At 38.4% G+C, this 26,646-nt stretch overlaps 2 protein-coding genes across 6 annotated transcripts; one reads left to right on the top strand and one right to left on the bottom strand.

Moving 5' to 3' along the window:
- Nucleotides 1-1,219: 1,219 nt before the first annotated feature.
- Nucleotides 1,220-9,478, bottom strand: CCDC122 (coiled-coil domain containing 122). Of its 2 annotated transcripts, none has more exons than XM_027888909.1 (5): nt 9,299-9,478; nt 8,554-8,686; nt 5,726-6,124; nt 5,231-5,347; nt 1,220-1,557 (listed from the first exon to the last, which is right to left on the bottom strand). In XM_027888909.1, the coding sequence occupies exons 2-5, from the start codon at nt 8,665-8,667 to the stop codon at nt 1,408-1,410; spliced, it is 780 nt and encodes a 259-aa protein (XP_027744710.1). In that variant the 5' UTR covers nt 8,668-8,686; nt 9,299-9,478; the 3' UTR covers nt 1,220-1,407. The 2 variants fall into 2 exon arrangements, with proteins under 2 accessions (XP_027744710.1, XP_027744711.1); XM_027888910.1 differs by lacking the exon at nt 9,299-9,478 and adding an exon at nt 8,988-9,083.
- A 158-nt stretch (nt 9,479-9,636) lies between these two features.
- LACC1 (laccase domain containing 1) lies at nt 9,637-18,632 on the top strand. 4 transcript variants are annotated; one of them, XM_027888912.1, is made up of 7 exons: nt 9,637-10,157; nt 14,003-14,112; nt 14,674-15,263; nt 15,818-15,996; nt 16,460-16,625; nt 17,231-17,456; nt 17,876-18,632. In XM_027888912.1, exons 3-7 carry the CDS (start codon nt 14,702-14,704, stop codon nt 18,048-18,050), a joined length of 1,308 nt encoding a protein of 435 aa, XP_027744713.1. In that variant the 5' UTR covers nt 9,637-10,157; nt 14,003-14,112; nt 14,674-14,701; the 3' UTR covers nt 18,051-18,632. The 4 variants fall into 4 exon arrangements, with proteins under 4 accessions (XP_027744713.1, XP_027744714.1, XP_027744712.1 ...); XM_027888913.1 differs by lacking the exon at nt 14,003-14,112; XM_027888911.1 differs by lacking the exons at nt 9,637-10,157; nt 14,003-14,112 and adding an exon at nt 10,864-11,037.
- The last annotated feature ends 8,014 nt before the right edge of the window (nt 18,633-26,646 follow it).

Raw genomic sequence — 26,646 nt, 5'->3', positions numbered from 1 at the left:
AAAACGACCATTGCAAAAAACCTTCAGAGTCTAACAATGTTGAGAGAGAGCCTTCATGAGTCAGGATATTGCTTAAAATAACTTTATATTAAAGGGAAATAACATATTAAAGGAAATGTAAATATACTTGAATATATGAATGTAATAATAGTACTGCATTTTAAGCTTTGCTTTCCCAAGCTAACAATATATAGGGAATTTTTACATTTTTTCAGAGTAAATAGTCAAGTTGCTTAAGTCTTCATTTTATATTCATGAGTAAAGATAAATCAAAATTATTCAAGATAACACCTTAAATAAAAAGCTACTTTTAGAGGAGAGATAAATTTTACAAGTTATGTCCAAACAGAACTACTACCTTAAGTGTAAGAGTAGAGAAATTAATGTAAATTCTTCAAATGCCAAACACATGATAAAAAGAAGGCAAAGGAAAATGGCTACTGTTCACTACTATTTTAACAAGAATTTTTAATAAGTTGTCATTTATGTTGAGTCATCTTACCAAATATTAAGCAGTTAGATGCTAGATGGCTGACACTAATTAAGATCCTCTAGATAATAAGTTCCTCTATAATCAGTCATCTAGAACACGTTCCTATCTCTTGAGGGTGAGTTGTTCCATTTTAAAAGCTATCCAGATGTATTACTCTCTTAACCTACTCCCTTCTCTTTGCTAACATATATTAGATCAGTTGAAGTCAGATTATTTGAAACCCATTTCTGAATATACTTGTTTCTAAGCCTTTTACAGCTGGACAGCCTATGTCCTCCTTGGCCTCTTGCTAGGACATCCTGGCAGACACAGAGCAAACAGCCTGTTACATCAGCTGTATGAATTTCCCACACAGCAAATAGAGGCCACCAGAGCTTTCAGAGCACCTTAGTACGTTGCAGTGAAGAGGGATGTGGATAAAAGATCTAGAATTTTGGTCTCTCAGGAATGCAAATATACACAGATATTCATTTCTCTGTAGGAAAAACAGTGTAGATCCTAATCTTCAAAGACCAAATTAAATAAACAGGAACTTCTCAAATTTTGCTTGGTTGACTTTCAGAAAAACTAACTTTTTAGATAAAATTGGCACATATTTTGAAAACACCTGGAAGTGTCAATAGCTTTCTTCCTGGATGCTCTCTGGTTACAGTAAAAAAACCAAACAAACAAAAACCCCAAACAAACAAAAACAAACAAACAAACAAACCCCCCCCTAAACAAACAAACAAACAAAATCTTAGTTTAGGCCAGAAAATGAAAGTGATAAAAACTTCTAAGAGAAAGAAATCAACAAGCTCTGGCCCAGCTATTATGCTATTTAAGAGTTGTAGTATGTCCAGAAAAAAAAGCTCCCCTGCTTGGAAAATATTACCCACATTCCAGCTTTGTTAAGTTTGTTACATGATATTTTGTCACTCCACTACTCCAAGACACTTTCTTAGTTCTGCTGCCTTCTTCTCCAGCTGCTGAATGTTCCAGTGCCACTGTCTTTTATTTGAATGGGCTTTGTTCAGTTGGCAATGCAAACGTTTTAAAATAGCATCGTATCTTTTATTCTGTACCTAAAAAAAAAACAACAACAAAAAAAAAACCACAAAATTCACTTCAAAATTTCATTCAAGTAAAACTATTTACAGAGCTGGGTTCAGCTCCCTTACCTGTGTCCAAGGGTACACCTTAAAATTTTACTAAGTCATTACACATTTACTTTCTGCTGCTGAAGATACGGATATCTAGGAAGACATTCATCTAAGTCTGCTTTAGGACAATATGAATCATGCCTCACTTTTCACATAAGGAAAGGAAAGCTGTGTCTCACTAAGACCTTAAATGAGGAGTTCAGTGTGGGTATCTACTCTGTAGACGTCTAAAATTTAACAAAGTAAATCTCACCCAACGAGTCAGCATCTCACACTGTAGCAACACTTTGTAAATGGAAGATTTCAGGCTCCAGAATGAAAGGAAAAAAAATTCATTCTTTGACAATTGTGTTTGTGTATTAATGAGAATACAAATGAGGTAACATAGATGGCTATAGTAGCAGCTTTGTAGCTGCACTGCATTTAAAATGGTACATTTCTCTTAGGCAGGCAACACTGCAGCAATGCAGTAGTGTATCAATTTTGCCCTCATTGCAGCCTTACATGGAGAACAATGGCTGCTGCAGATGACTCTCCGAAGATTTGCATTCTGAAGTGTAAGAGCATTCACTATAATCAAAATGGAAATAACGGGTATTCCCTTAATGAAAATTTGGGCTTGCTTACCATAGTTTGAATGGCATATGAGTGGTAGTGTATAATTACTCTTGTGTCTGCTTATTGAAATGTTATTACACTGTTCCTAACATACACATGATGGTGTACAGCTGCATCAGAACTACAGCACTGCCAGTGACTTCCTGTAAGTCTTACTGCCTAAATTTCACATAAGTAACTTTCTCACTAATGTTTTATAAATTACACTGCCGCCTTTCACTGCTGATGGGCTGTCTTCCTTCATGTTGCTTTGCTCTTCACTATAATCATTCACAACTTTTCGAGGGACGCTGTCAGATTCACTCATACGAGTGACTGCTTGGGGGATCTGAACGTCACTAGGACTACGCTGTATGACACAGAACCATCTATGATCAATGTTATCTGCTTTTTTTAGAAATGTGTCCTCAGCATCATTATTGGGAACTGTCTGGCACATCTGCTGAGGGAAGGAGCACTAACATGCTTACTGGACAGAGGGGAGGGAAAAAATTGCTCTTTTTACTGTCCTTGTGAACATATATGTCAACCATTAGAAAAAATTGTCTGGGCACTCGTGATATTTCCACCACTGGAGTCGTTTAAGGACAGAATAGGCAAGTATCTGCCAAGAATAATATAGTTGCACACTGACATAGGGGAAAGAGGGCAGTATGGGCAGAGACAGTCTTTTGAGCTTTCTTTTTCTTATTATTTTTACATAATTTTTTACATTTTTACATAATTTTCTATTATTTGCGGATATCTTGAATTAGTCCTTATGCCCGAAGTCTTGTCTCTACACAGATAACCACCCTAATTTATTGCTGACATCCCTGTCCAAGACTGGGAACAGGCTCTGCTCTTCAAGAGATGGGTGGTGGGGATGGTGCTCAGGAAAGGAGTGAGAGAAGGTACACAAGCTGCCTTAAGAGTCTGTCAGTACCCTGCATGATGAGAAGCATCCCAGGTATGAATTAGTTGTAGAGTTCATTAAATAGCAATGTCAGATCACTGACTTTACTTGGGGTGGGGGAGAAGGACACAGGCACCAATTTTTTTGCAGAAAGATATTTATCAAAATTTTTTAAATTTCAAAAATTCAGCTGCTTTAGAAAGGCATTCTGAATTACATTCCTGCATGATGTGCTTAGCTGAGGAAATCTTTGTGGGAAACCAGAAATAATACTGAAGCAAAGTGGGAGCACCAGGGCTATGAGAGTCAATCCATCCTGTTTGAGTGCCAGTTTAGCCATTAACAACAGGCTTCAACAGGAATTCTATAGGCATTTAAGAATAAGGCTGTATAGGGGCAGATTTGGATGAGTGGTTAAAATGATTCCTGAATAAAGGCTCCAGAAGTCCTAAAGCAACAGCAAACTCATTGATCAGATGCAATGACCTGCTTGTATCTGAAGGGTCAGAAACCTGGAAGCTCGTATATTCTTTGCAAAATTTATTAGTCATGGAATCACAGAAAAGTTTGGGGTGGAAGGGACCTTCACAGATCATCTCGCTGAACCCCTGGCCATGGGCAGGAACATTTTTCACTAGATCAATTTGCTCTACCCAGTGCATAGCATAAGTCTAGAAAGACCAGACCATGCAACTCACCCTGCTGTAAATATGTAGGTTTATGGACTGAACTGATCTCAAGAATACATCAACTGCACTAACCACAGCTCCAGGGACTATAATGGGAACTTTCCTGAGTCATGTGTAGTCACTTACATTCAAACAACCACATTTAGCTGTCAGCAGTCTGTAGCTGAATTCCACCACTGCAGCTAAATGGAACCTCGTCCATGTGACTAGTATCTCACTTTATTCCCATGCCTGACTTCAATGTTCTTTCTCAAGTTGTGCTGAGGACTGCTGAGTATAAATGTCTCTGCCTCTCCATTGTCAGTTTTTATATTAAAAATTGGACTGTTGTCAAGAGAGTTCTTAGTAGAAAATAAAACCCTGAAAGTTTTAGGTTTTGAACCTGCTTCCTTCTGAGGCAAAAAGATTGTATAATCCAAAAAACCGAAGAACAGGTTAACCTTCACTATTTATTAAAATTGATTTCAGGGACAGAACAGAACATTATTTTTAGGCTGCCTAATTTCACTTTGAGTTTAGAGAACTTTCTTAGAAGGATGTTGCCTTGGTAATAAAATATTTTCGCAGATGCTGAATAGCACAGACCTGTTCTAAAGCAGCTGTGTTTTGCTTTTCAGATTAAAAATTCTCTGCCATTCCCTATCACATGAAAAATGATTCTTTCTTCCTCCTAAATTTTACAATGGGCAATAGAGCTAACCTAAGATCAGTTAATCTTTACATTATCAGGCTTTGCTAATTAAATTTTGTGGCGTTTATTTGAACTAACAAGATAAACTATGTGAAACTTCCAAACTAAAAACTATCTAGACATACAGAATATTTTAGTAAGGAAGAAAATATAAAATACAGCTCAATTATTTAAAAAAGAAGGTTTTAACTATTTATCAGAATTTTATCTTGGCAGTTAATTAGGAGCTTCTGTGTTATTCCTAATTTAATGTCAGTTCAAATTAGAGAGATTCATGGGAAGTCCATTTTCTTCGTGCAATTGATTGTCCCACTGATGAGTCATCAGGAACCATGAGACAAGTCATGAATAATCAAATCAGCAGTGAAATTTAAAGTATTTCAGAAGTATTACAGAAATTTTAAAAGGTGCATTTTCCTTTATTACCATTCAGTGACCTCTTTCTTTTCAGGACATCATTCTAAATTTCACAACTGAATTCCTTCTTAAAAGACTTCAGAAAAAAACGTTCTTAACTTCAATTTTTCTCAAGATAGCAATAAAGCTCTGAATTTTAAAAAAGGTATCAGTACCCAGAGTTTAAGATAGCATAGTTACTGTATACACATGGCCAGCAATGATGTATAAAGTACTTCAAACTTCATTTGCACTATCTACATTCTGTCAAGAGAACTGTAATTAAATTTTATTTTAATTACTCACTTCAATTTCTTTTCTAAGCTTAGCATGCTTTTTTTTCTCTTCTTCCAGCAAATCTGTTCTTTGATCGATGAAATCTTTCAGTGTTGTGATTTCACTTTTTAAAAGTGTAATTTCTTCCTGCAGATGTAAGTCAAGATACAGAAATCCACTCCTTGAAATGTGGTACAGAACATCTGTTAAGCTTATTAAAAATGTCACATTTTAACAGTCTCACTCCATTACTAGAGATTAGAAAAAAGGACTATAATAAACAATTTCACAGTAAACCTATGAATAATAATTTAATAATAATGTAAGAAGACTAATTAAAATTAATAATTAAATATTTTATAACATGGGTGTAGACATATAAGAGTAGATACTTTTGATCTGAAATACGAAAACTACAACAATATAGGACTTTGAACTCAATTTGAGAGTCTTTACTTTGTTATAAAAACTATGTCAAAATTATTTCACATAAAAGGAAAAAAAATTAAAAAGGAAATGTAATACCTGTACTTGTTTTATAACAGATCCTTCTGGATTCTGGAGATCACGCATTAACTCCTCTTTCTTTGTCTTTAATTCTTCAACAATAGCCTTCTTTTTAGCAAGCTCAATCATAACTGGCATTTTATTTTCCATCTCCCAAAAGAGATGTTTATGATTCTCTATTTTTTCCCTATATTCATTATTTCTTGCAAGTATCATCTCAAACTCTTCTTGCACTGTTTCTGCATCACACCTCAGCTTTAAATTTTCAGAATACTGGGCTCTGACTTGGGCCTCCAGATTCTTACAGTGATATTTTGTCACTTCTATGGCATCATCTTGCAGATGTATTTCCTTTTCTGTTGTTTTTGTTTCTAACAGAATAGAATTAATTTCTTTTTCTAGTTCCTGAAACTTTGCCTGTAAAACATTTCAGTGGTATGTTAAGAACATTTCTTCAGGGGAATACGAAGTGTCTAGTTAAACACTGTAATTAATTTATATTTATTCAACAGAGTCTTCTTTTTAACTTGTGTAATAGGGTTTGAATGGAAGATAATTAGAGTTCTATTTCTTAAGATCATCACCTTAGAGGCACAATGCAAGAATACTTAGTTTTCTCCCCTTAGATTGAGTCTAAAATATGAAACTTTAAATTACTCATATTTGCAAGATACATAGGGTGTGGTAGATCAAACCTAATCCTAGTGTTTGTTTAGAGCTGAAATCTGGTGAAGTACTAATAGGACTAAAAATAACTAAAGATGCCAAAAATCACTTACAAACCCACACAAACACACAGAGCGGTGTTCCAGGTGATGGAGCTTAACTAGCCTGTTCTGCTGAGGTTTTTAATCCTGTCTTCATCACAGTAGTATTTGAGAGTTGGATTAATCCCTACTATTTTAAACCCCACAAGAAATATGTATCAAGCCGTAAAAAGGCCTCTTCATCTCACTGATGGGAAGCAAACAAAAGCAGGAAGCAGTATTTCAATCCATCATAAGAAATCACAGAATCATTAAGGCTGGAAAGGACCTCTAAGATCATCAAGTCCAATCCTGAACCCACCATGAGTCCACTGCTAAGCCATCTCCCTGATCACCACATCTACACGTAAATCTAAGATGGAAGGTCTGAAGTGCTGCCTCAGAAATGTTTTTCTCTCTTAGACGACTAGCAAGGGAGCCTAGATGACTAATGCAGGCTTAGCATCTGATTTGTAGGCCATGCAAACTAGCTATGATGAATGCCGCCCAAAGTTCCTGCCAACTGTACTGCACTGAGATGATTAGCATTGTGATTTATGTCGCCTATTATCTTTTCCCTAATGGAAGCATTACGAGTGGTATGAAATCTCTTACTCAATGTCTTGAACAGATTAAGACATTATTAACTGTTATGAACAAAAGTTCCTGCATAGTTTTTAATTTAGAAATCTTTGGCTACAGTTTTAGAGGATTTTATAACTGCCAGCCACTTTTACTGAGGATAGGAAAGCAAAAGATCTTAGTGGCAAAGATGGTAAATTTTGGAAAGGAAATTATTGGTTTCCATGTCTTCTGTGACATGCACACCTGGGAATTGATGTAAAGATGAAAAAGCAGTTCTGCATTTTGATGTAAAGTTCTTAATTATTTAACTTTGCTACTCTAACATTAATGTTTGTATGGAATATCCTAGGGTTTGGGCTTTTTTGAAAGAAAAAGAAATAGGTACAGAAGAGGAAACAATAAATGAACTAACTTAATTACCCAGGGCTCTAAAGTTCTGTGGGTTTTTTTGAAAACCAATGCCTTTTTTTAAATTGTTTGGTGACAAATTATTGTTGCATGTCATCATACTATATTATGGGATGTTGTATCAGTAGAAGGAAACTTGCAAAATGTGGCCAGTCCATGGACATTTCTAAGCAACATAAGTTTTCACTGCTATTTCAGAGAACTTATCTTTGTGCAAAATTTCAAACATCAATTATTTCAGTTGCAGAGCTATTCACAGATATTATAACTATTGGAACGAATATACCTATTATAGGCATATTAGTTATAATATAACTATTATAACTAATTGGAACTAATAACTAAATATTGGAACTCTACTATTTCCATTTACATTCTCCCATACTGAAAAATGTCAAAGGGTACCGTGTCTTTCCTCAGAATTAAAAGTAAGTCACTCAAAGGAAATCTGATCTCAAAGGTTAAATAATAATTGAAAGCTAAATAAATTCTCTGAGAGATTAGGAAATAAATGATCACACAGTCTTCACCAAAACTACATGTATCCAGTGTTCTAATTAACAGTACTGAATAAGGCAGTACTTAATGACTATTTAGGATATCCACTTCAAACATACATTTAAAAAAAAAAAGGCATTTTTTTCAAAAAGATTATATGGGCTGGTGAAAATCTGCCAAAAAGAAAAAAAAAAAAAAGGTTTTAAAATCCTTCCTTGCCTGCTCTCCCCTTCTCCCCCACCAAATTTCTTAGGAGATCACTATAAAAAATAATTTTAAAAGACCTAATTTTGCATTTAGCTGCTGTGGATTTGCTTCGTGTGTTCAGCTCAGTATTTGTTGGGGATTTTTTGTGGTTTTTTTCCAAGTAAAAACCAAAAGTTTCACCTGCTCTAACAAAGTCTTAGCTCTGTTGTGGCCTTACAAAAAACAGTACACATCCACAGTTTTGACTAAGCCTAAGTGTATCTAAGTATCTGCCTTACAATCTGGCACTTGCCCCGAAAAATATTTTACTATTAGCATCTCTTTTTCATAGGAACACTTCTTTATCTAAGAAAAATTAAACAAAAAAAAAAAAATTAAACTGCTCTAAACAAGGTTTATTACCTGCAATTGGAAAAGAAGTGTTTTGCTTTTTTCTATCTCTGATGCCTGTAAATGCTGCCGCTCTGCAACTTCTTTTACAACTTCAACCAGCGATGGAGAATTTTGCTTGGCCATTTGAGGCGAAAGTGAAGAACTACAGGCGGGGGATAAAAAAAGAGTGAATTGTTTTACCTTAATTTCATTTAATTCCTGTTGATGAAAATTCCTGTTGGTGAAACAGTACTAAGGGATTTCCCCTGGGATGGCAAATCAATACCTTATTTCATTTGGCTCCCTTTTACTTAGCAAGAACCGGTTCTTAATGGGTAGACGTTCAAAGCTAATCACTGAGAATTAGAACGCTTGCTTGCGGAATTTTACAAAATACACTAGTGCGGCGCTGATCCGCAGCACAGACCCTGGGTTTGCGGACGCAGGCCCAGCTCTCACCGCACCTGCTGCACCCACAGGGCCGCCGCCCCTCAGGGCGCAGCCACGGCCGCGCCTCCCCCGCCCGGGGATCGCCGGCCAAAGGCAGCCCAGCTACGCGGCGGGACGGGCTCGGGGCACGTCGGAGAACCGCGGCCAGAAGGGCACAGGAGCCCGGAGAGGTGCTGATCCCGGCAGGAGCCCGAGGAAAAACGTCGGGAACAAGCCGTCGCCTTCAGGAGCAGGTGGCTGCTTCACCGCCCGCTGGCGGTTTCACCACCCCGTGGCTGAGGGCGTTCTACTCGGCCTCCTCTCGCTTCCAGGTTCGCCGGGTTACCTAATTCATTGAATTAAACTGCATTTGCTGCCATAGTTTGTTATGCAGAGAACACACGTTTTGCTGAGAACCACTGGGCTTACGACGGAGAAGAGACGTGGCCCAGTTTTTCCTGCTCTATGTGGTGTCCTGTGCTGTAGGCACAGACTTGCCTGGTGCCCACTCGTATTCTTCTGAACTCCAGGTTGAGGGATTTTAACCCTATATTGCACTTCTTTTATAATTCCATTTTAGAATTTATTTTATAATTTTTATATTTATAACATAGAACAACTTAAATACAGAAATATTATGTTAAACAACTTACACAATAGATATATTAAACAACTTAAATATATAAATGTAAAAATATATATTTTTATAACAATTTTATAATTTAACCACTTATCTCTTCATATGATCTGTTTTTTTCACCTCTTTTTTTTTTTTTTTTTGAAATGTCCTAAGCTGATTATAATACTTGAGCCAGAATTGTCAATTTCTCACTTTTCAATTATTGTTTTGTAACCCCGGATATTTTCTGACCTTTTCCTTCTCAGCATTCTGCACCAAAAATTACCCCCATAATTAGTTTTTCTTCCTTAGTCTGGCTGAAGGAAAGAAAATAATTGAGTTGGTCTCTCTCCACCGAGTAGTCCTGTTAATTTTTAATGACCTAGTTCAGCCACAGTGGGGTGGAAAGCCTCAGAGATGACCGACTTCAGCAAACTTCATGAAGGGAGACGTCTGTATGGGGAAGGACAAGATAGCCCCATCAGTTCTCTTTAGGAAGGAGAACAAGGAGAATTCAGCTCTCATCCCTCTGCCCAGCACAAGTTGGAAGGAAAAGCAGGAGAGGAAATGCCAGAGCACTCCCCAGGTGTGTTTTGGACCTGGTGGTAATATTTGTTTACTGGAGTTGCAGGGAATGGAGGAACAGGAGACAGCAATTAATAGAAAATGAGATTTCATTAATTCCTCTGTTCCTTTTTTTTTTCTTGTCCTGATCTTCAGTTGTCATATACTTAACTGTCATGACTATGATTTTAACACAGGTGACAAAACATATTTATTACCATTTGATTTTTGTACAAAACCTGATATAAATCCCTCTTTTCCCCACTTGCCTTTTTAACCTTTGCATTGTCCTGTCAAAGGATTAAGACTTTCCCACTACATTCTGCGAAATTTCTGACTGCTGCAACAAGAAATTGCCATTGTCATTTGGGGCTTGTGGCCCCTAAAGCTAACCTCTCATAACCTCTCTCTCTGCATCTGAAATATACATTTCCTTGACTGACTGCCAAGTTCTTCACCGGAACGTGCAGCTAAAGCCCAGAAAAGGAAACTCCTTTGGTCTGCACAAGTTTTCCTTGAACTTCTTTGTGTTCTTGTTGTGTTTTGCTCCACCATACGTTTCTGAGCGGGTTTGAGGTTGTGCAAAGCTGGTGTATTAGAAGGTGCGATTGCAGCAGGGAGTTGCATGGCAGGGTTAACGCTGCTTCCGGGTTCAGCGCTACCCAGACACTTGTTAATCGTGTTGGTGCCTTGCGGTACAGTTTGTTCTTTCCGGTGGAATCAGCAGGGTCCCATCAAAAAGAAGAAATACAGGTTCCCAGTGCTATCTTACATAGAATAGGAATTTCCATCTTGTACAAATCATTTTCAAGGCTGAAAGAAGTGAGATATATAAAGCCAGAAATGTGTGTGTATTATATCAGTTGGTATCTTGCAAGAGTTTAAAAGGATTGTCTATGTGTGTAAGTAAATTCCTGTATTTTAAACTCGGAGTTTGTTTTTGAAAACTGCAGGTACTTTAATATTTTCATTGTATGAGGTTCTCTCTCTTTCTTCAACCTTTCCTAAATACACCTAAATTAAGAGGGGCAGAATGTTTTATTGTAATTCCATTTAGGAGGTTTAAATATATTTTTTCCCGTGGTTTTGTTTTTTGTTTGTTTGTGGTTTTGTTGTTTATTTGTTTGGGGGGTTGGTTTTTGTTTTTTCTGTTGTTGAAACTTTTTACAAATGTGCTCTTATCCCTGTACATTTGGGCAGCTTTAATGACCTGTTTTCTTTCTCAGGGCATCTCCCTCTTTCAGGTGTTAAATATCTCTTGCCTTTTTAATTTTCCAAAAATGATGTAATTTCTCTGCGTTTCTGTACAAATATAAGGTGACCAGCAGGATTCAAAGGTGCAGGAAATTGTCAGCAATCTTGTCTTGACCAAGAGGGAGCTTCTATAATTGAACTGCTGGGGTTTTTGAAAATTGGGGGTTTTTTGCATCTTTTTTCTACCGTCTTTTCTCTGCAGCTTGATTTTTCTTCCTTCATTGTTGCTTTTCTACATTCACTTTGCCCTTCTACTTTTCACTCTTCTTACCCTCTTTACTTCTCTTCTCATTATTGATCATTTTCTTTAATTTTCTTTTTCCTGATATCGGCATATGAGAATCTCTTTACCCTCCAAATGTTTTGTACTAACAGTTTCAGGGAGTGAGCAAAACAGCTAATGGGTGGCCTTGGCTTCAAGTTTGTGGAATTATTTGTCTTGAATTGTGTACTAGTATGATCAACTCAGTAAATCGGTTTTTTGATATGGTTTTCATGGAACACTGGGACTGTAGGGCATGTTACTTCAAACATGGATAACTGTGAATGCATTTCCTGTAAGCTAAAACATTGCTGTGCTCGGCAGGCCTGTACTTTGAGAAGGGTTTCCTTTTTTTTTTTTTTTCCTTTTTTTGTGGGGGGGAGCTTAGAAAGGAGTCAGTTTTGCTACAGTTGTAAGCAAGTTTATTTCTGACACCGCTGACCTCACTAGGACTCTGTGATGCAAAACTGGAAGGATGAATCATCCCCATTTTTCCTATGTGTACATCCCAGTAATTGCCCCTCTGGACTTTTTGCAGTACACACACAACTTAACAATGTAGGCAGTTACCTCCCCCTCAGCAAACACTTTCCTTCCACCCTTTCTTTGCTGGTATTTTTCTGGGGAAGTATGAGGATAGCAACGAACTCTACTTACCTTCCACTGTTGACATATCTGAAGTGGAGCAATAATCTGTTTTTTATGTACAGCCCTCTGTTGTACTGTCTTTCCTATATAAAACTGTTAGCTCTACCTAGCTTGTGATCATATCATATTCTGACAGGCCTCCCACAGAGAGTGTCAGGGTAGGAAAGGAAATACTCTCATTTTCCAAGACATGGTCTTTGACATGAGCCTGTTTTGGCACTGTTTTCTTAGCAAGCTGTTTTCTCTAAAATCCATTATCAGCTGTGTGTAAATAATACTCTGAGCAAAATCAAGAGTCATAAATTCCCTGGCAGATTCTTTTATCTGCTGTCACATTTTGATACTTTCAGTCTACCTGTTTTGATAGTCACTAGTTAATCTTTGTAAGTGTTCAATTCGCAGAAAGGAAAACATCATTTTCAGTCAGGATTATTTTTCTTCCAGTCTGGGGAAAAGAACAATGAAGAAAATACAGAATGTTTTCTGTAAGACCTTTGAATAAACTGTCCCTTAAAACCAGAAAGGTCTTTGACCTTTCATTTGAGTGCAGAGGCTCTGGAAATCCATTCTAAAGCATAAAATGCCAAGGAGTACCCCAAGGCTGCCATAATGGTAGGCCTCAAGTGCACACAGAAGTAGTATTTTTGCAGAACAATGAAGTGTTGAAAAGCCAGAGCGTGAATGTAGATACAGGAGAATGAGGACTTGGAGCAGGAAAATAGTGCCGGGCACTATGTTAAGCAGTTAGCTCTGGTAGCAGAGCACTGATCATGAAATCATAGAACGTTAAGGGTTGGAAGGGACCTTAAAGATCACCTAGTCTCAATCCCCTTGCCTTAGGCTGGGACACCTCCCCCTAGACCAGGTTGCTCAAAGCCCCATCCAACCTGGCCTTGAACACTGCCAGAGTTGGGGCATCCACAGCCTCCCTTGGCTGTGGTATCTCACCACCCTCACAATAAGGAATTGCTTCCTGATATCTAGCCTAAATTTCCCCTCTTTCAGTTCGTGCCCATTATTCTTTGTACTCCTAATGGTTACTCCTGTACCAATTACTTCTTGATTTCAAAGACTCAAAAGAGTTCTCAATTTCTCTGTTTCTGCAAAGATATGAATTTTCCTACAAATAAATTAATATCCATGAACAATTTGTTGCTGTACAATAAATGTCAGTGTTAAAGAATACTCTAAATTATTATGGGGTCTTAGAACTGGTGGCAAAGCTATGTGTATTTCTCCCAGATCAAGCATAGTGCTTAGTCATGAAATCTAAATAGATGTCATCATGGTTCCCAAAGTAGAGGGTTCTAACTTCTTGTTCCAGACCTCGGAAGGCTTGCACTTGAAAATGAAAGATTATCAGAGGGAGAGAAAAGAAAGTAAGACACCTCTGGGAGGGCATAAAAAATAGGCCCTCATAGCAACAGTGAGGAGAAGAGATGGATGGACAAGTTTTCACAGGTAGGCCTAGCTGGGCCTGGATCAACAAAATTCAGAAAAGGGAAAAAAGCAAACCACCAAACCTGGAATTACACCATGGGCCACAAGAGAAAACATGAATGATAGGATGATTTGGGATAAGCTTAACACATCTTGATTTCAAAGCAAAGAGTGCAGCTAGCAGTGTGATAAAACTGAGGCAGGAAGTTAGGCACAGTATTTCATTATTTTAATTTAGTTCTAAGTGCTTCATGTGTTACTAGGTAAAGTTTCAGTAACCTGTGCTGACTTCCTGTGCGTGCTGAAAAGAAGAACTATACCAATCACGTTCCCCTTCACACAGAAGTTAGAAATTAGCAAGTCAATAATTTTGGTAACTCAAAAGGGAGAAGTACAAAAGGTCTTGTGGGAAAAAATGTCATTGAACTCATAGCCCAGCACTCTGCTGCCAGGAGGGGTAGAAGACATGAGCTCCACCTCAGCAATGTGTTAAACAGCTCCAAAAAAATTGTTACAGAAACTCCTCCAGTCCCAGCAAACTAAGGAACCTCTGTATTTGCTTGCCCTCTGGAAGCTGGAGGAGGGCCCATCAACCAGATGTCAAGAAGATCCATTAGGCTAATGTGGGTTAATTGATTCAATAAATCTAATCTTATGTACCAACCTTTCATCATCCCTGACCTGGGAAAAACCTGAGGTAGGTGGGGTGGTATGGAAATACCTAAATGCCTAATATACATAATAATTCCTATTTCCGCTTTGCTGCAATTTCTTTGGATGCAGCTAGGAAATCCTGAGTTAGTAGTTAACTGCTCTGTACTTGCTCTACCCAGTATCACTGAATTCATTACCTTAATACCATTATTTTGTGTTTGGACTAACAGTTGTTTCATGCCTTTTTGTTTATTTTTCATGGCTTTCAACTACTTGACAGTTGTAGAAACTTTTAAATATCCTGGAATATGGTGGAAGCAGTACTAATAGATCTGTTCAGCCTCCCGGACAACTTGCAGAACAACATCCAAGGATTACTATGCAACACACTGGAAACTATTGAGAAATGCTCTTCCATCCATGCTCCATTTGTTTATGTCATGTGTTGCCAGAGGCAGGGGAGTGAAAGGAAAGGTGAACAAGAGTTCTTGCTTCCAGCTCTGGGAGGTTTTCAGCGTCTGAAGAGAAGACTGGAGGTGGTACATGCTCTGACTACAGCTGCTGCTTTGTACACCATCAAACAGAGACTGGATGAAAAAGACCTAAGCATCATTAAAGTTATTCTCCCTACCTTAAGAAAAGACCTAATGAAAGCATATATAGACCATCTCTTTACAGCAGTCTACCAGTTTGAATATGAGGATTTACAGGCGGTATTTGTCTCTGAAAACCTACCTGAACCTCAGGGTGAAGGGCAAACACTTCCTTCACAGGACATGGCACTCATCCAAAGTGAGATTCAGAGGCACCTGGAAAGCCTGCCAAGCCTGAAAGGGGAGCTCACCATCCTCAGATCCTCCCTGATTCCAGGTAAAGAGAGTTCCAGCTAGTAGTTTTACAGAGACTGTTATCAAGTTCAAGGGAATTGCAAAATGGGTAAGATTTGGAAATGTCTTCAGGCAACAAATAACTCTATTTGATGTTGTAATAATGTATCACGACTATGAGAGGGAGACATGTCAGTAGAAATACAGCAAAAGACTGGCAAGTCTGTTCCAGGCCTGTGCATGATGAGAGGAAAGACAGTCCTGGGTTTAGTGAGGGCGTTACTGCGGACAGTAAAATCTCCTCTGTGTGTGAATTACACATTTGGACAGTTACCATCATCATCTGGAAAGGCAGGGCTAGAGTTTCTCCTGGTCTGCAGCCCCAAACATGCCTCATCTCAGTGTCCCTGCCATGGCATGATTATGAGCAAGAAGTAAATTAGAATCCTAAAACGTAAATGCCACAGCTAAATACAAGGTAAAGCAATACTCAACTTGATTGGCTGATTCCAGGTTTCTTCAGCATAAAACCATGTAATAGCTGGCCTGGTCTTGTGTTGAAAGCAATTATTTGTTATGGTTTTTTTGCCTTGCCAGCTGATATCTTCCTGCACGGGTTCACCACAAGGACAGGTGGGATCTCATATATACCAACTCTAAGCTCCTGCAATCTCTTCAGCAGTTCCAAGCGGAGGGACCCACACGTTGTTAAAGAAAATCTCCGTCGGCTAGCTAACGCTGCAGGATTTAACCCAGAGGCTTTTCACAGAGTCAAGGTATCTTATAAAACAATGGATTTAAGTAAATGGATCAGATCTTCCTGCATGTGTCACTGGCTAAAACTGTAGGCATTATTCTTACCTTTGTCAGCAAGAACTTGTGAGAACCAGCTGGCAGCTTATCTGAGGGAATAGCCATTCAAACTATCAGCCATTTGGCACAATGTGGAGAAGCAGCGCTGATTCTTCCAAGTCTGTTCAAACATTTAACTTACCACAGGGTAGAAAAATCAGATAAATGATCAGAGCAGTTCCTCCTAAAAGAAAAATACACCATCACTTCTACAGTGGCTTTCTACTGATACATCTGCATGGCATTTGAACAAGGGAGTGCCTGATTTCCATGCATAATCAGTTGGTGCAGAAGAGTGTTTCATGCCAAAGAAAAAACCTTGTACTAGACAGAACTGGGTTGTTTTGCTGCCATATCACTGTCCATGTTCTGGTTTTGTTTTGACAGGTTAATCACGCTAATGCTGTGTGTATTATGGGAAAGACAGAGCCTGACAGCTATGATGGAATAGTTACGAATCAGAAAGGTGTTACACTAGCAGCTCCAGGTGCTGATTGCATACCCGTTCTATTTGCTGATCCTGTCAGAAAAGCCTGTGGTGCTGCTCATTCTGGTAGGAATTGCACTCCCTGTGCAATGCAAAGATTTCCCAGGACTCACATTGATATACAAGAACTCAAAGCTGGGCTTTCTTTTCCCTATTCCAAACAATGCCCAAGTGCAAACTTGGCTTCTGTCTGTTCCAAAAAATGTCCCTATCTTGAGCCTCTTCTTTTTTTTTCCCCTAAAGTAACATTAAAACACTATAAAAAAGATTTCTGACATATTTCTGACATATTTCTCTTGTCATATTCCCATTTAAATGTTTCAAGCACAGAGGAGCTATAAGGTATGCTCCAATTGCCCAAACCAGGACACTGGGAAAAAAGAATTCTGGAATTCTAGACTAAACACTTCTCTTTAGTTTCCATCTCCACAAAATTATATCAGCAAATTGATAGCTGTTAATGTGGTTTTGTTTGTTTGTTTGTTTGTTTGGGGTTTTTTTTGTGTTGTTTTTTTTTAAGACAATTTATTATTAGATATATTTTTTTATTTTAGGTGTAAATATATTTCCTAATTTATATCTTTAATAATAGCGTATATTTCTAGAATATACTAGAAAATGAAAGAGACTATTCACACGATTTTTTTTTTTCAACCTCTCCTTTCTCACAGGATGGAAAGGCACATTGTTAGGAGTGTCTATGGCCACAGTAAATGCTATGGTATCTGAATATGGCTGTAACGTGAAAGATATCCTTGTGGTGCTGGGCCCGTCTGTAGGGCCTTGCTGCTATAAACTTCCTCATGAATCAGCAAAAGAATTTCACAGAATTGATCCAAAATGTGTGAGACTATTTGACTCTGCAAATCCTTATATTGATATTAGAAGAGCAACACGGTAAGCCTCCTGAGTGAACAAAAGACTAATTTCACATTAGTTATCAATAATTATTTTGATATTCTGTTATTCACCACTTAAACTACTCTCTAGTACTTTGCAGATCAACAAATGATACCTTTGAATGAATGGTATCTGCTCACTTTTGCTGTTTCAACCATTATTTTATTGTTATACTGGTAGCTTAAGGATTGTAGACAAAACTTCAATTTTAATGTGGCTTTACTGGTTGCGGGAAAGTGATTAATTTAGTCTAATTCTGGAAGAAAGAAAAAAGAAAAGCAAATGAAAGTCCCAATCACAATATTGGCACAGTTTGTTTAGCTGGCACTTGATGTTCTGCCTTAAAAATAATGCCTTACAGAATGTGAGGATGTACAAAAAAATATTATTTTCTGTTTATCTTTCTTTTTTTTAAGGATTCTCCTTGAGAGAGGAGGGCTTCTTCCTGAAAACATCCAAGATGATTCTGTCACAGACCAGAACCAAAATGTCACTTTCTGTACTGCATGCCACCCTGATAAATTTTACTCTCACGTTCGTGATGGCACTAACTTTGGAACACAGATTGGCTTCATATCAATCAAAGACTGAGACAGTATCTCTTACTCTGGAATAGTATTAAGACAATAAGTCTGCTGCATTGTCTGGCATTCTGCTCTCCTCATAGAAGTTCTTCCTCCTTCCTTTCACAGCCTTGCAATAAGGAATCCATGGGTCTTGAGATTATCCTGCTTCTTCCCTTCCCTGCCACTCTGAGGCAAGAATAAATATCTAGGGTGTGGGACAACAATTCTTGTGTGAGACAGGGTGCAAATGAAACAAGGAAAAGCCACACAACTGGCAAAGCCCTTCTGCAAGCTCCATATTTATGGATCCTCCTTGACCAAGTATTTTCCAGAAACTTCACTATTTTAAGGTGGTGAAAGCACAAAAAACTCCAGTCTTCACTAAATTCTGGGTGATACCGTTGAATGAAGTTAAGTATGACCTGAGTAATAGAGGAAGAGAAGCCTGTATGGCATCTTAACTGTTTGAGAGCACTCAACTTGGGTAGTTTCAGCTGAAGCCTTACAGAATTTTGCGCATGGGATTGATTTTCTACTTTGGATTACTTTAAAGAAGAGCTCCAAAACACTTAAAGGACTTTTCCTATGGAAAATAACTTGAAAGTGAGAAGCAAGCAAACTGCTTTGGGGCAAACCTTGAAAATATATGAACATTCACCATTCTCTACTTTTTGATTGTAATAAAAATAGGGCTAAGACTCTTAATATATGACATGTATGTTCATATTTCAGTGCCTTGATAATTTCCTTGAAGACACAGTCTTCACAATGCAGGTTATTAAATAAATATCTAAGAAGTTGAGTGAATTTAGCCTCAGTTAATTTTATGGACCAGTAGTTGGACTTCTGTGTCTTACTAAGCAAATTGTAAGTGTGCACTGTTTTCTTTTGGCCATAAAAAAAATTGCCTCTAGATTTTACAATAGACATGATGTTTTCTGACACACAGACAGTGAGAGATTCCTAACGGTAGAACTATGCCGACTGTAGAGGTGCCAAGCACAAGCCTTGGGCCAGCGGTGCCCATGACGTACTTTCTATTTTGAATTCAGCGACTGAATTCAGGTCTGACTGTTCTGCCCACTAGAGGTCAGTGCTCGCTCGCGCTGTGCTTCCATCCTTGGAAGCACGCACAGATTGGGGTCCAAACCATGCAGTTTGCAAAGCACTGTACGGCATACGATGCTACTTTCGTCTCTGTAATCATCTGCCAAGTTATTCTAGTGTCCGTGCTTGAAGAGTAATCTATTTTTCGTTTTGTTAGGTTGTGATTCGAAACTGACCAAATTAGAACTTTCCTTGTCCGCTGGGAGAACAGACTTTTTAAAAAGAACTTTCTTTTACCTGTGAATGGTATTTCTCAGAGAAGAGCCTGGTTCTGGGTATATTATCCTCTGACTGTAACCACCTACCAAAAAAAATTCTTCTGCCACCTGTCCTACTTAATCTTTAGAAATATTATTCCTCTTCTGTTGTAGCACTGCTGTTCTTGACAATAAAAATCCTTACATTTTCAGTTACCTTTCAGAAACCTCACCTCACCCTTGATTTCACCATTCTTTGTTTCTTTTGTGGCTTCACCATGGTGATGTTCACAGGTGGCTTCAGACTGGAGGTTCAGGATCCAACCAGGGCAACAGTCGCACTGCTCAGCTTAATGCTATCAGGCACATTACTGCGCACCAGCTAATGGTGTATATGATATGTATATGTATTATGTGCATATGCATTATTGACTTGTTCTATATATAGGAGAGTGTAATTTTATGGACACTGACAAGCTTGCTGCACTGGGTAAAAAACCAACCCAACAGCCTACCTTTACGTTTTAGTTCTGTTCCTTTGCCCTGGTATCGAAAAGTGAATCACTTTATGGATGTTAATTGACATAGCAGTGAGGTGAGTAAGGTATCTTTCCTTTGTCTATGGGGGCAGTAGCACCATGTAATCTTCAGTTCCTGCACGTGAAACTCAACCAAAGCTTGTCTGTCAGTGCCCTTCACTTAACCCTCTTCCCTTGTGGATTAAGAGCATGCCATCAAAAACAGCTGAGTTACTCGGTTTTGCAACATACTTGACAGCTGAAGTATCATAGGTGCCCATGTGCCTACTGTTATCCCATCTCACCTCAAAGGTGTTTTTAAACTAATTTATCTTTGCAATAAGGAGAAAGACTTTGCAGCCATGCTACTCACTAGAGTTCAAATCCTCTCAGCAGTATATTAAGTCACAGTAACGTGATACTCATAGTAAGCCCTGGCTTGTTTGTACCTGCTCAAGAATTATAGCAGAGACTTTCTCTTTAGAAAAATACCATTTACAGGTCATGCTAGGACTGCGCGAGCTGGAGGAATATAAGAATGAGCAAAAATACCAAAGGCTTTACCTTTTAGAAGACAAATTGTTACCGCAATTGTTCTTTTTTTTTTTTTTTCTTTTACAGGAATTACCTAAATTGTAAACCTGTCAAGACAGGAAACAGCCTTTTGCACATGAATGACTGAGGCAGAGAACTCCATGACCAATAGAAGATATTATAAAGTTGAGTCCCAAATCAGGCTAGGCTCTGAATCATACTTTCTTTCAAAAGTCCATGCTACAAAGGCATTTTAATTCTGGTATTAAAAAAAGAAAGTAGTTTAGAGGAAGGGCATGATGAAGAGGAGACTAGGCTGTTTCACATGTCTATTTATTTACTTTTTATTCCTGTTGCTCAGTAAAGGAGGCAAGCACATCAGCCCTGCTTCATTACCTCTAGGGAAGGTCTTTAAATGCTTCAGAAATTGCTCAGCTGTACCTAATAATTACCAGATCCCATTTATTAACCTTGCTATTGAATTTATAAGCTGCATTTACCCTCTGTTGTTATTAAATAACATTATTAATTATGATAGCGGTATGCCCCGAGGCCAGCACAAGACGTAATCACATTGAATATTGTCTTTGATAACTATTACTGTGCAATTAACATTTATTACTATTGTAGATTATGAATATGGGCCTCTTTATTCACATTATATACTTGACTGGAGTCTACTAAAACATGTTTGAGAAAGGCTTTATTCACTATCCCAGTAGAACAGGGCAGCTCCAACACAGACTTCTAGTTCCAGTGCCTGGGGAAGCAGCATGCAACTTCAGAGGCATAGATCAAAGCCTGAGATAATTAGTGAAATGTTTATCCAAAGCATGGCATTTATTGCCACAGGTATGGCAAAGGTGAAAGCTATTAAGGAAGTTAGATGTAAAATATTTTTAATAAATTTGTAGAAGCCAGTTCCATCGGTGACTGTTAGTCTTTTTTTACTGACAACCTGAGGAGGCAGGGTGAGGGCAAGGCACTTCTGCATTTGACAGCTGTGTTTAACATTGGTTGCAAACTCGGAAGCCGTGGGCCTGGACGTTCAGCAAAGCATTTGGGCACATCTTGACTACCAGAAAGTGTGTAATCCTTCCTAAATTGCAGGCATTCAATTATAGGAGGGTGTCTCCTTTCCCCAGCAGAACATGGTTTGCAAAGTGATCATCTTTACCTCCAATCTGATTTTCCTCATGCTTGCTTATGTCCTGTGCATTGCTGTCTTTCTGTCCAGCTCCACTCACAATCACCCGACACGGACTGTGAATCTGGTCATGAGGTGTTGGAGGACACAAGTGCCATTCTGTACAGAGTAGCACCAGTGATGCTTTCTTTTGTGTGCGTGTGTCTTCTTTTCTTTTAGCAGCAGTGTGAAGCTTCCTGTTCTCAGCACAGGATCTTTATCAGTATCCTCTATCCCATTCCCATTTTACAGGTTTTGGTAAGAGCTCCCAATGTGCAGCCTACCCATCAAAGAAGTCAATATTCCTAGGTCCCCTCACTGCTGTCCTCATTCCACTCCATGCTCAATTTGCTGCTGAGAGATGCAAAGAGAGAGATGAGCTGCACTCATTTGTCCCAAGGCCCAGAGGGGCTGTGTGTGTGCACTCGCCTTGATGTCATGTGTGTGAAGCTTTTGTTCTCTGAGTACCAAAGCCCTTCCTGAACTCCAGCCTCTTGTGCAACAATATTGACAGGACGGTACACTGACAGGAGCAGTAAATCCTATCTGTGACAAAGGAAATAATGTATTAACGTGCTGAGGGATTTACATACCTCCACAGACTGACAGCAGGCTCTGCCTGTAAGGCTGGCTTGTTCTACTTTCCATTTCCAGCAGATACTATCCAGTGTTTACAGATGAATGACTTGGATAGATATATATGTGGATTTAAGAACTGTCCTAATCAAGTATATTCTGGTATCCACGGTGTTACTTATCATTACCCAGTGTCACACCTCTGTATAAGACACAGAGATTTTGCTGTTGTGCTTGCTTTAAATATACAGTGCCTGTGGCTGTGCTGCTAAAAAGCATGATTATGTATTTCCCAAAGGTATGCAGAGAAATAGGAAGCTAGCTTTTTAAAGTGATCCTTCTGATCTTTCATTAGTAAGCATTTAATTTACAGTAGCATCTCACATTACAAATACTTGGCTGGCTGTCTTTGTCTTCAAGCTCTCAGGTGTCAGAGGAGGCCCACAGAAGAATTTTGGGAGCGTGGTCCCCAAAGAACAGCAGGGCTCAGTTCTCTCTCTTATCCTTCGATGAATACAGCATCATGTCTCCAGGGCAACCTGAATTCTGACAGTTGTGGAAGCAAGGACATGTCATGGATTTCCATTTAATTCCTGCGACTGAAAAGAGATCTGAGACACAAATCAATATCTGACTAAACTATGAGAGTTTGCTTCACAAACTAATTTTATCTTTGAGTTCATTTCCTCTCTTTTTGTGCAAATGTAATTCACAGCTTCTAAGTACTGTGTTTGTTTTCCTAATGTTGTCTCTTCTACATGTAGCAAAGCCTTAAATGTCTGAAATAAATAGGTTGCAACATAAAAATAAGGGATGTACCTACCATAAAACTGAACAAGCATTTTATAAGGGAACTTGAAAGCAATGTTTGTATTTCAAGATGTATAATATCATTTTTTCTCACGTGGTGCAATATTTTTAGGCAGCGAATCATAGTTCTGGTCAGATGTTTCATTTCAAAGTGATTTTACCAATGACAACTGTAGAAACCTCTGCCTGTCTGCAATAAATACTTCAGCATTTCTCTTTGAGGCACTGAGCTCTATCCTAAAGCAATATTCAAGCATATGTTCCTGCTAAAGGAAATATTTTCTGTTCTGCTTTGGTTACCTTTCTTTGAAAGATGTGAGCTTGATTTTCCTGCCCAAGAATGAATCCCAAAAATTGCAGTTGTAAAAACAACTCAAAGGGTGACTCAAACCCTTTCAGTTGGTTTTAAGAGGTGCTTTTAGTAAGTGATTCATAAAATTAATATTAAATAAAACTGGGTTATGCAGATTTTATTTTGACTCTCTGCTTCCTTTATATCATCCCCATAAAAAAGTGCAGGGTTGAATGAAAGGCGAGTCAAGCAAGAAGCTCGTTAGAGAGGCTCCTTTAGGCTTGTGGATGTTTGTTGCTGTGTTTTATACTTGCATCTTCTTCAGCTTTTTTTCAGATTATATGTTGCTGGCGTAATGACATTGTGACCAAAATATTATGGCACAATGATGAGATATTTTGAGAAAAATCTCCTGAAAAGCTCTGCATTCACTTCGGATTTTTAGGGACTAGATCAGTAGCAATTTTTTGCTTTTTATGAAACTAGGAAAGTTAAAGATAATTTTGCACAATCTCCTTATCTAGTAGAAGTGTTCATCAGAGCAACATGGTTTGGGTTCTAGAGTTTTGTCCTGTGTGCAGTTATATTTCTGTAATTTCCTTTAATAATGGCTTCTTAAGAAGGGACTGACTGCTGACTGTGTGTGCGTTTGGCAATGAAGCACAAAATTCTGTTAACTTCTCTTCATTAGTTTACTTAACTATTTAATGTAAAGGTCTGTCAGAAAATACGGGCACCACAAAATGGGAATATCAGAATGCTCAAGCTAAAATGTTCTTGTAGGAGAAAGGGTAAAGAGAAAAGGCTACTGGGTAGTTTAAATGTCTTCAGGATGACACATTTTAATCTGACTTTTGAAACAGCCCCTTATTTCCTGTTTTAAATATTAAGAGTGTTCTGAAATAAACTTTAAAGCTGAACAAGTGCCATTGCAAATTACAACACTTATTAAAATCTCAATTCATGTTGAAGGGAGAGCCTGACTTCCACAGATCTTGTCTTACTACTTATGTATATCTATCTGCATGAGCCAGTCCTCTTATTTCTCCAGTAAATATTTTCTTCGTAGATTGTAGATTGTTATGTTCCCTTCAATAAATGTTTAGCTAAGGTTTTACATGCAATATTTAGCTCCATTAGTCTTTCCTAAGATGATCCTTCAGCTCTTAATTCTCTAAATTCTGCCTTATTAATGTCAATTAAGTGATAATCAGTTTTCCCTTATATGCTCTTTTAGAAAGAGAGTGACATTTGAACTTTGTTCAGAGGCTTATTTTTTCTGGTAGGCTTGCAAAGTTGTGCTTTTTGTTAAAAAAAAAAGCTTGAAGCAGCCTTAATTGAATGACCTTGGTCTCCCTCTATTCCCTCTTTTTCAAAAGAGTCATAACCTATGGCACTTCGATCAGGATTTATTTTAGGCTTCCCAGGTATAACTCATATTCCATCATGTTGTTCCAGCAGCAATCTTCACGAAGGAGGCTCAACATAGAAAATAGTTTGCATTTTTGAGGCTAATATAGGATTTATGGTAGGAGAGCATTTATAACTTAAGCAAAAACTTTTAAAATGTCTGATGTTGGAAAGCTGACATAAGGAAACTAAAATATGGAAATAATTTCATAGCTTTTGCAGGGAGAAAAAATATCCAAATGTGTGACACTGAATATTCATCCCTTGAATTATATTCAAATCAGGACTGGATGCCTTTGTCTGTACTCATTTATTCCCAGTAAACTGGGCAAAGGCTAGAAGAAAAGAGCGAGATTGTTTGCCTGCTGTAATAAATGATATCAGAAAAGACGGATACAGCAGCATTCTTTTTAGCAAGTGAGTTAAAGAGTGCTCAGGCTAATGATCAACCACTTTCTGCTGAGCCAATATCTGAGACTGAAAAAGCAGCCAGTCATTCCTTGGCTCTGCAGCAGTCTTGGAGGCTGTTATACACAAACAGAAGCAGGGAACAAAAATCTCCTTTGGGATGCAGCTAGCCTGGAACAGATATCCATGGTGAGACACTGTTGGACAGAAGAGGCAGGAAAAGACAGAATCATGATGATGAAGAATTTCTACACCTGCCTATTAAAGATTTAGTGCAAGAAGAGTTTATCCATGTGGAAATATGGTCCCCTACCATAGTGACCGAGCAGAGAGTGGTTCTGCCAAGCATCTTCCTATGTGTATTTACCACAGTTGCTAAAGCTATCAAGGCTTCTCTGTGCAGTCAGTATTTTTCCCCAGAACCTGGAAGGGTTGGAGTATTGAATGCTTGTGAACATGTGTCAGTTCTCTTCTCTCTTCGTCCCTAATTTAAACCCTGCTACAGGCATACCATGCACTCACAAGCTTCCAATCTATGCAAGCAGGGAGAGGACCACAGTTAATTGTGGGTGGCAGATAATGACGACCGTATATATTCTCTGAATGCAGGACTCTGGGAGCTCGCTGGGTCCAGAATAATTGCAATGACAGGCAAATCTGCCCTCGCCCACTGGAGATGTATTTCTGGACTGAAAATATGGAAGAGAAGCTGATTTTTGAAATTTCACTCAGCTTGGCTAATAGCCCAATTCAGCAGACTTGGAAGATTTTCTATCATAATATTTCTCTGAAGCTAGCTGTAAGAATAAATGGCATAATGTATGCTTGGCTCAAGAGATGGGAGTTTAGAAATTCTGAAGAATCTTTTCTTGTTTGTTATGGAACAAATCCCAAATTTCTTGCTTAGAAGTCCAGGCTCCCTTCTGCTATGAGGCCCCATCCGAACATCTTGATATAGGAGACAAGTACTCTGCTGTGTGAATAATTATTAACATTTCAAATCTCAGCTGTACTAATAACTATGGCAGAAGTTATTTCACAGTGGAAAAGGCAGATTGACCTCCTGGTCAGTCCTAGGAAGGCAGAGAGGACAAGGGGGATAAATATGGTAAAACTACTTATTAATTACATGGCAGCCACCTAAGACTCTGGGCAAGGCTGTGGTGCTGGGAAAAGGCAGAACCTGAAGAGGGATTAACCCATTATTTCAAGTTCTGATAAAAACATGTGGAATGTATTTTTTGCACCTGTCTGCTGTATTTTTTTCTCCAGTTTGTGCAGTAGGAAGTTACCAAGCATCTTGGACACTACTGCTTTTGAAGCAATAGACATTTCTGATATTCTTGATCCTACCTAGCTCTAAAGGATAGTCTCAACTACATTGGTAGTAGTAAATTCTTCATGATTTTGAGTGGTCAGTTAAATATCCTGATTTATTCCACACTTCTCATAAAAAACCAAACCAAAACAAAACAAAAAAAACATTACGAAGAAACTTGTAATCTGTGAATTTATGGTGGGTTTATTCTTCTTTCTGGGCAATGTCACTAGTAGAGACAGCAATGCCATTAGAATAGCTCACA

This window comes from Empidonax traillii, unplaced genomic scaffold (assembly GCF_003031625.1).
Source record: "Empidonax traillii isolate 1590-97213 ecotype Southwest subspecies unplaced genomic scaffold, ASM303162v1 scaffold247:size2371522, whole genome shotgun sequence".
Taxonomy (NCBI): Eukaryota; Metazoa; Chordata; class Aves; order Passeriformes; family Tyrannidae; genus Empidonax; species Empidonax traillii.
The sequence above is the reverse complement of the archived record's forward strand: the minus strand, read 5'-3'. Positions and strand labels throughout refer to the sequence as shown.

Bases quoted from the DNA above. Each gene is read 5' to 3' on its own strand.
- CCDC122 (XM_027888909.1), bottom strand. From the start codon at position 8,667: ATGGCCAAGCAAAATTCTCCATCGCTGGTTGAAGTTGTAAAAGAAGTT. The intron at 6,125-8,553 runs GTAATAAACCTT...AATGTTTTACAG, and splicing joins CACTTCTTTTCCAATTGCAG to GCAAAGTTTCAGGAACTAGA. The intron at 5,348-5,725 runs GTATTACATTTC...TTACATCTGCAG, and splicing joins CTGTTATAAAACAAGTACAG to GAAGAAATTACACTTTTAAA.
- LACC1 (XM_027888913.1), top strand. From the start codon at position 14,702: ATGGTGGAAGCAGTACTAATAGATCTGTTCAGCCTCCCGGACAACTTG. The intron at 15,264-15,817 runs GTAAAGAGAGTT...TTGCCTTGCCAG, and splicing joins CAGATCCTCCCTGATTCCAG to CTGATATCTTCCTGCACGGG. The intron at 16,626-17,230 runs GTAGGAATTGCA...CCTTTCTCACAG, and splicing joins CTGTGGTGCTGCTCATTCTG to GATGGAAAGGCACATTGTTA.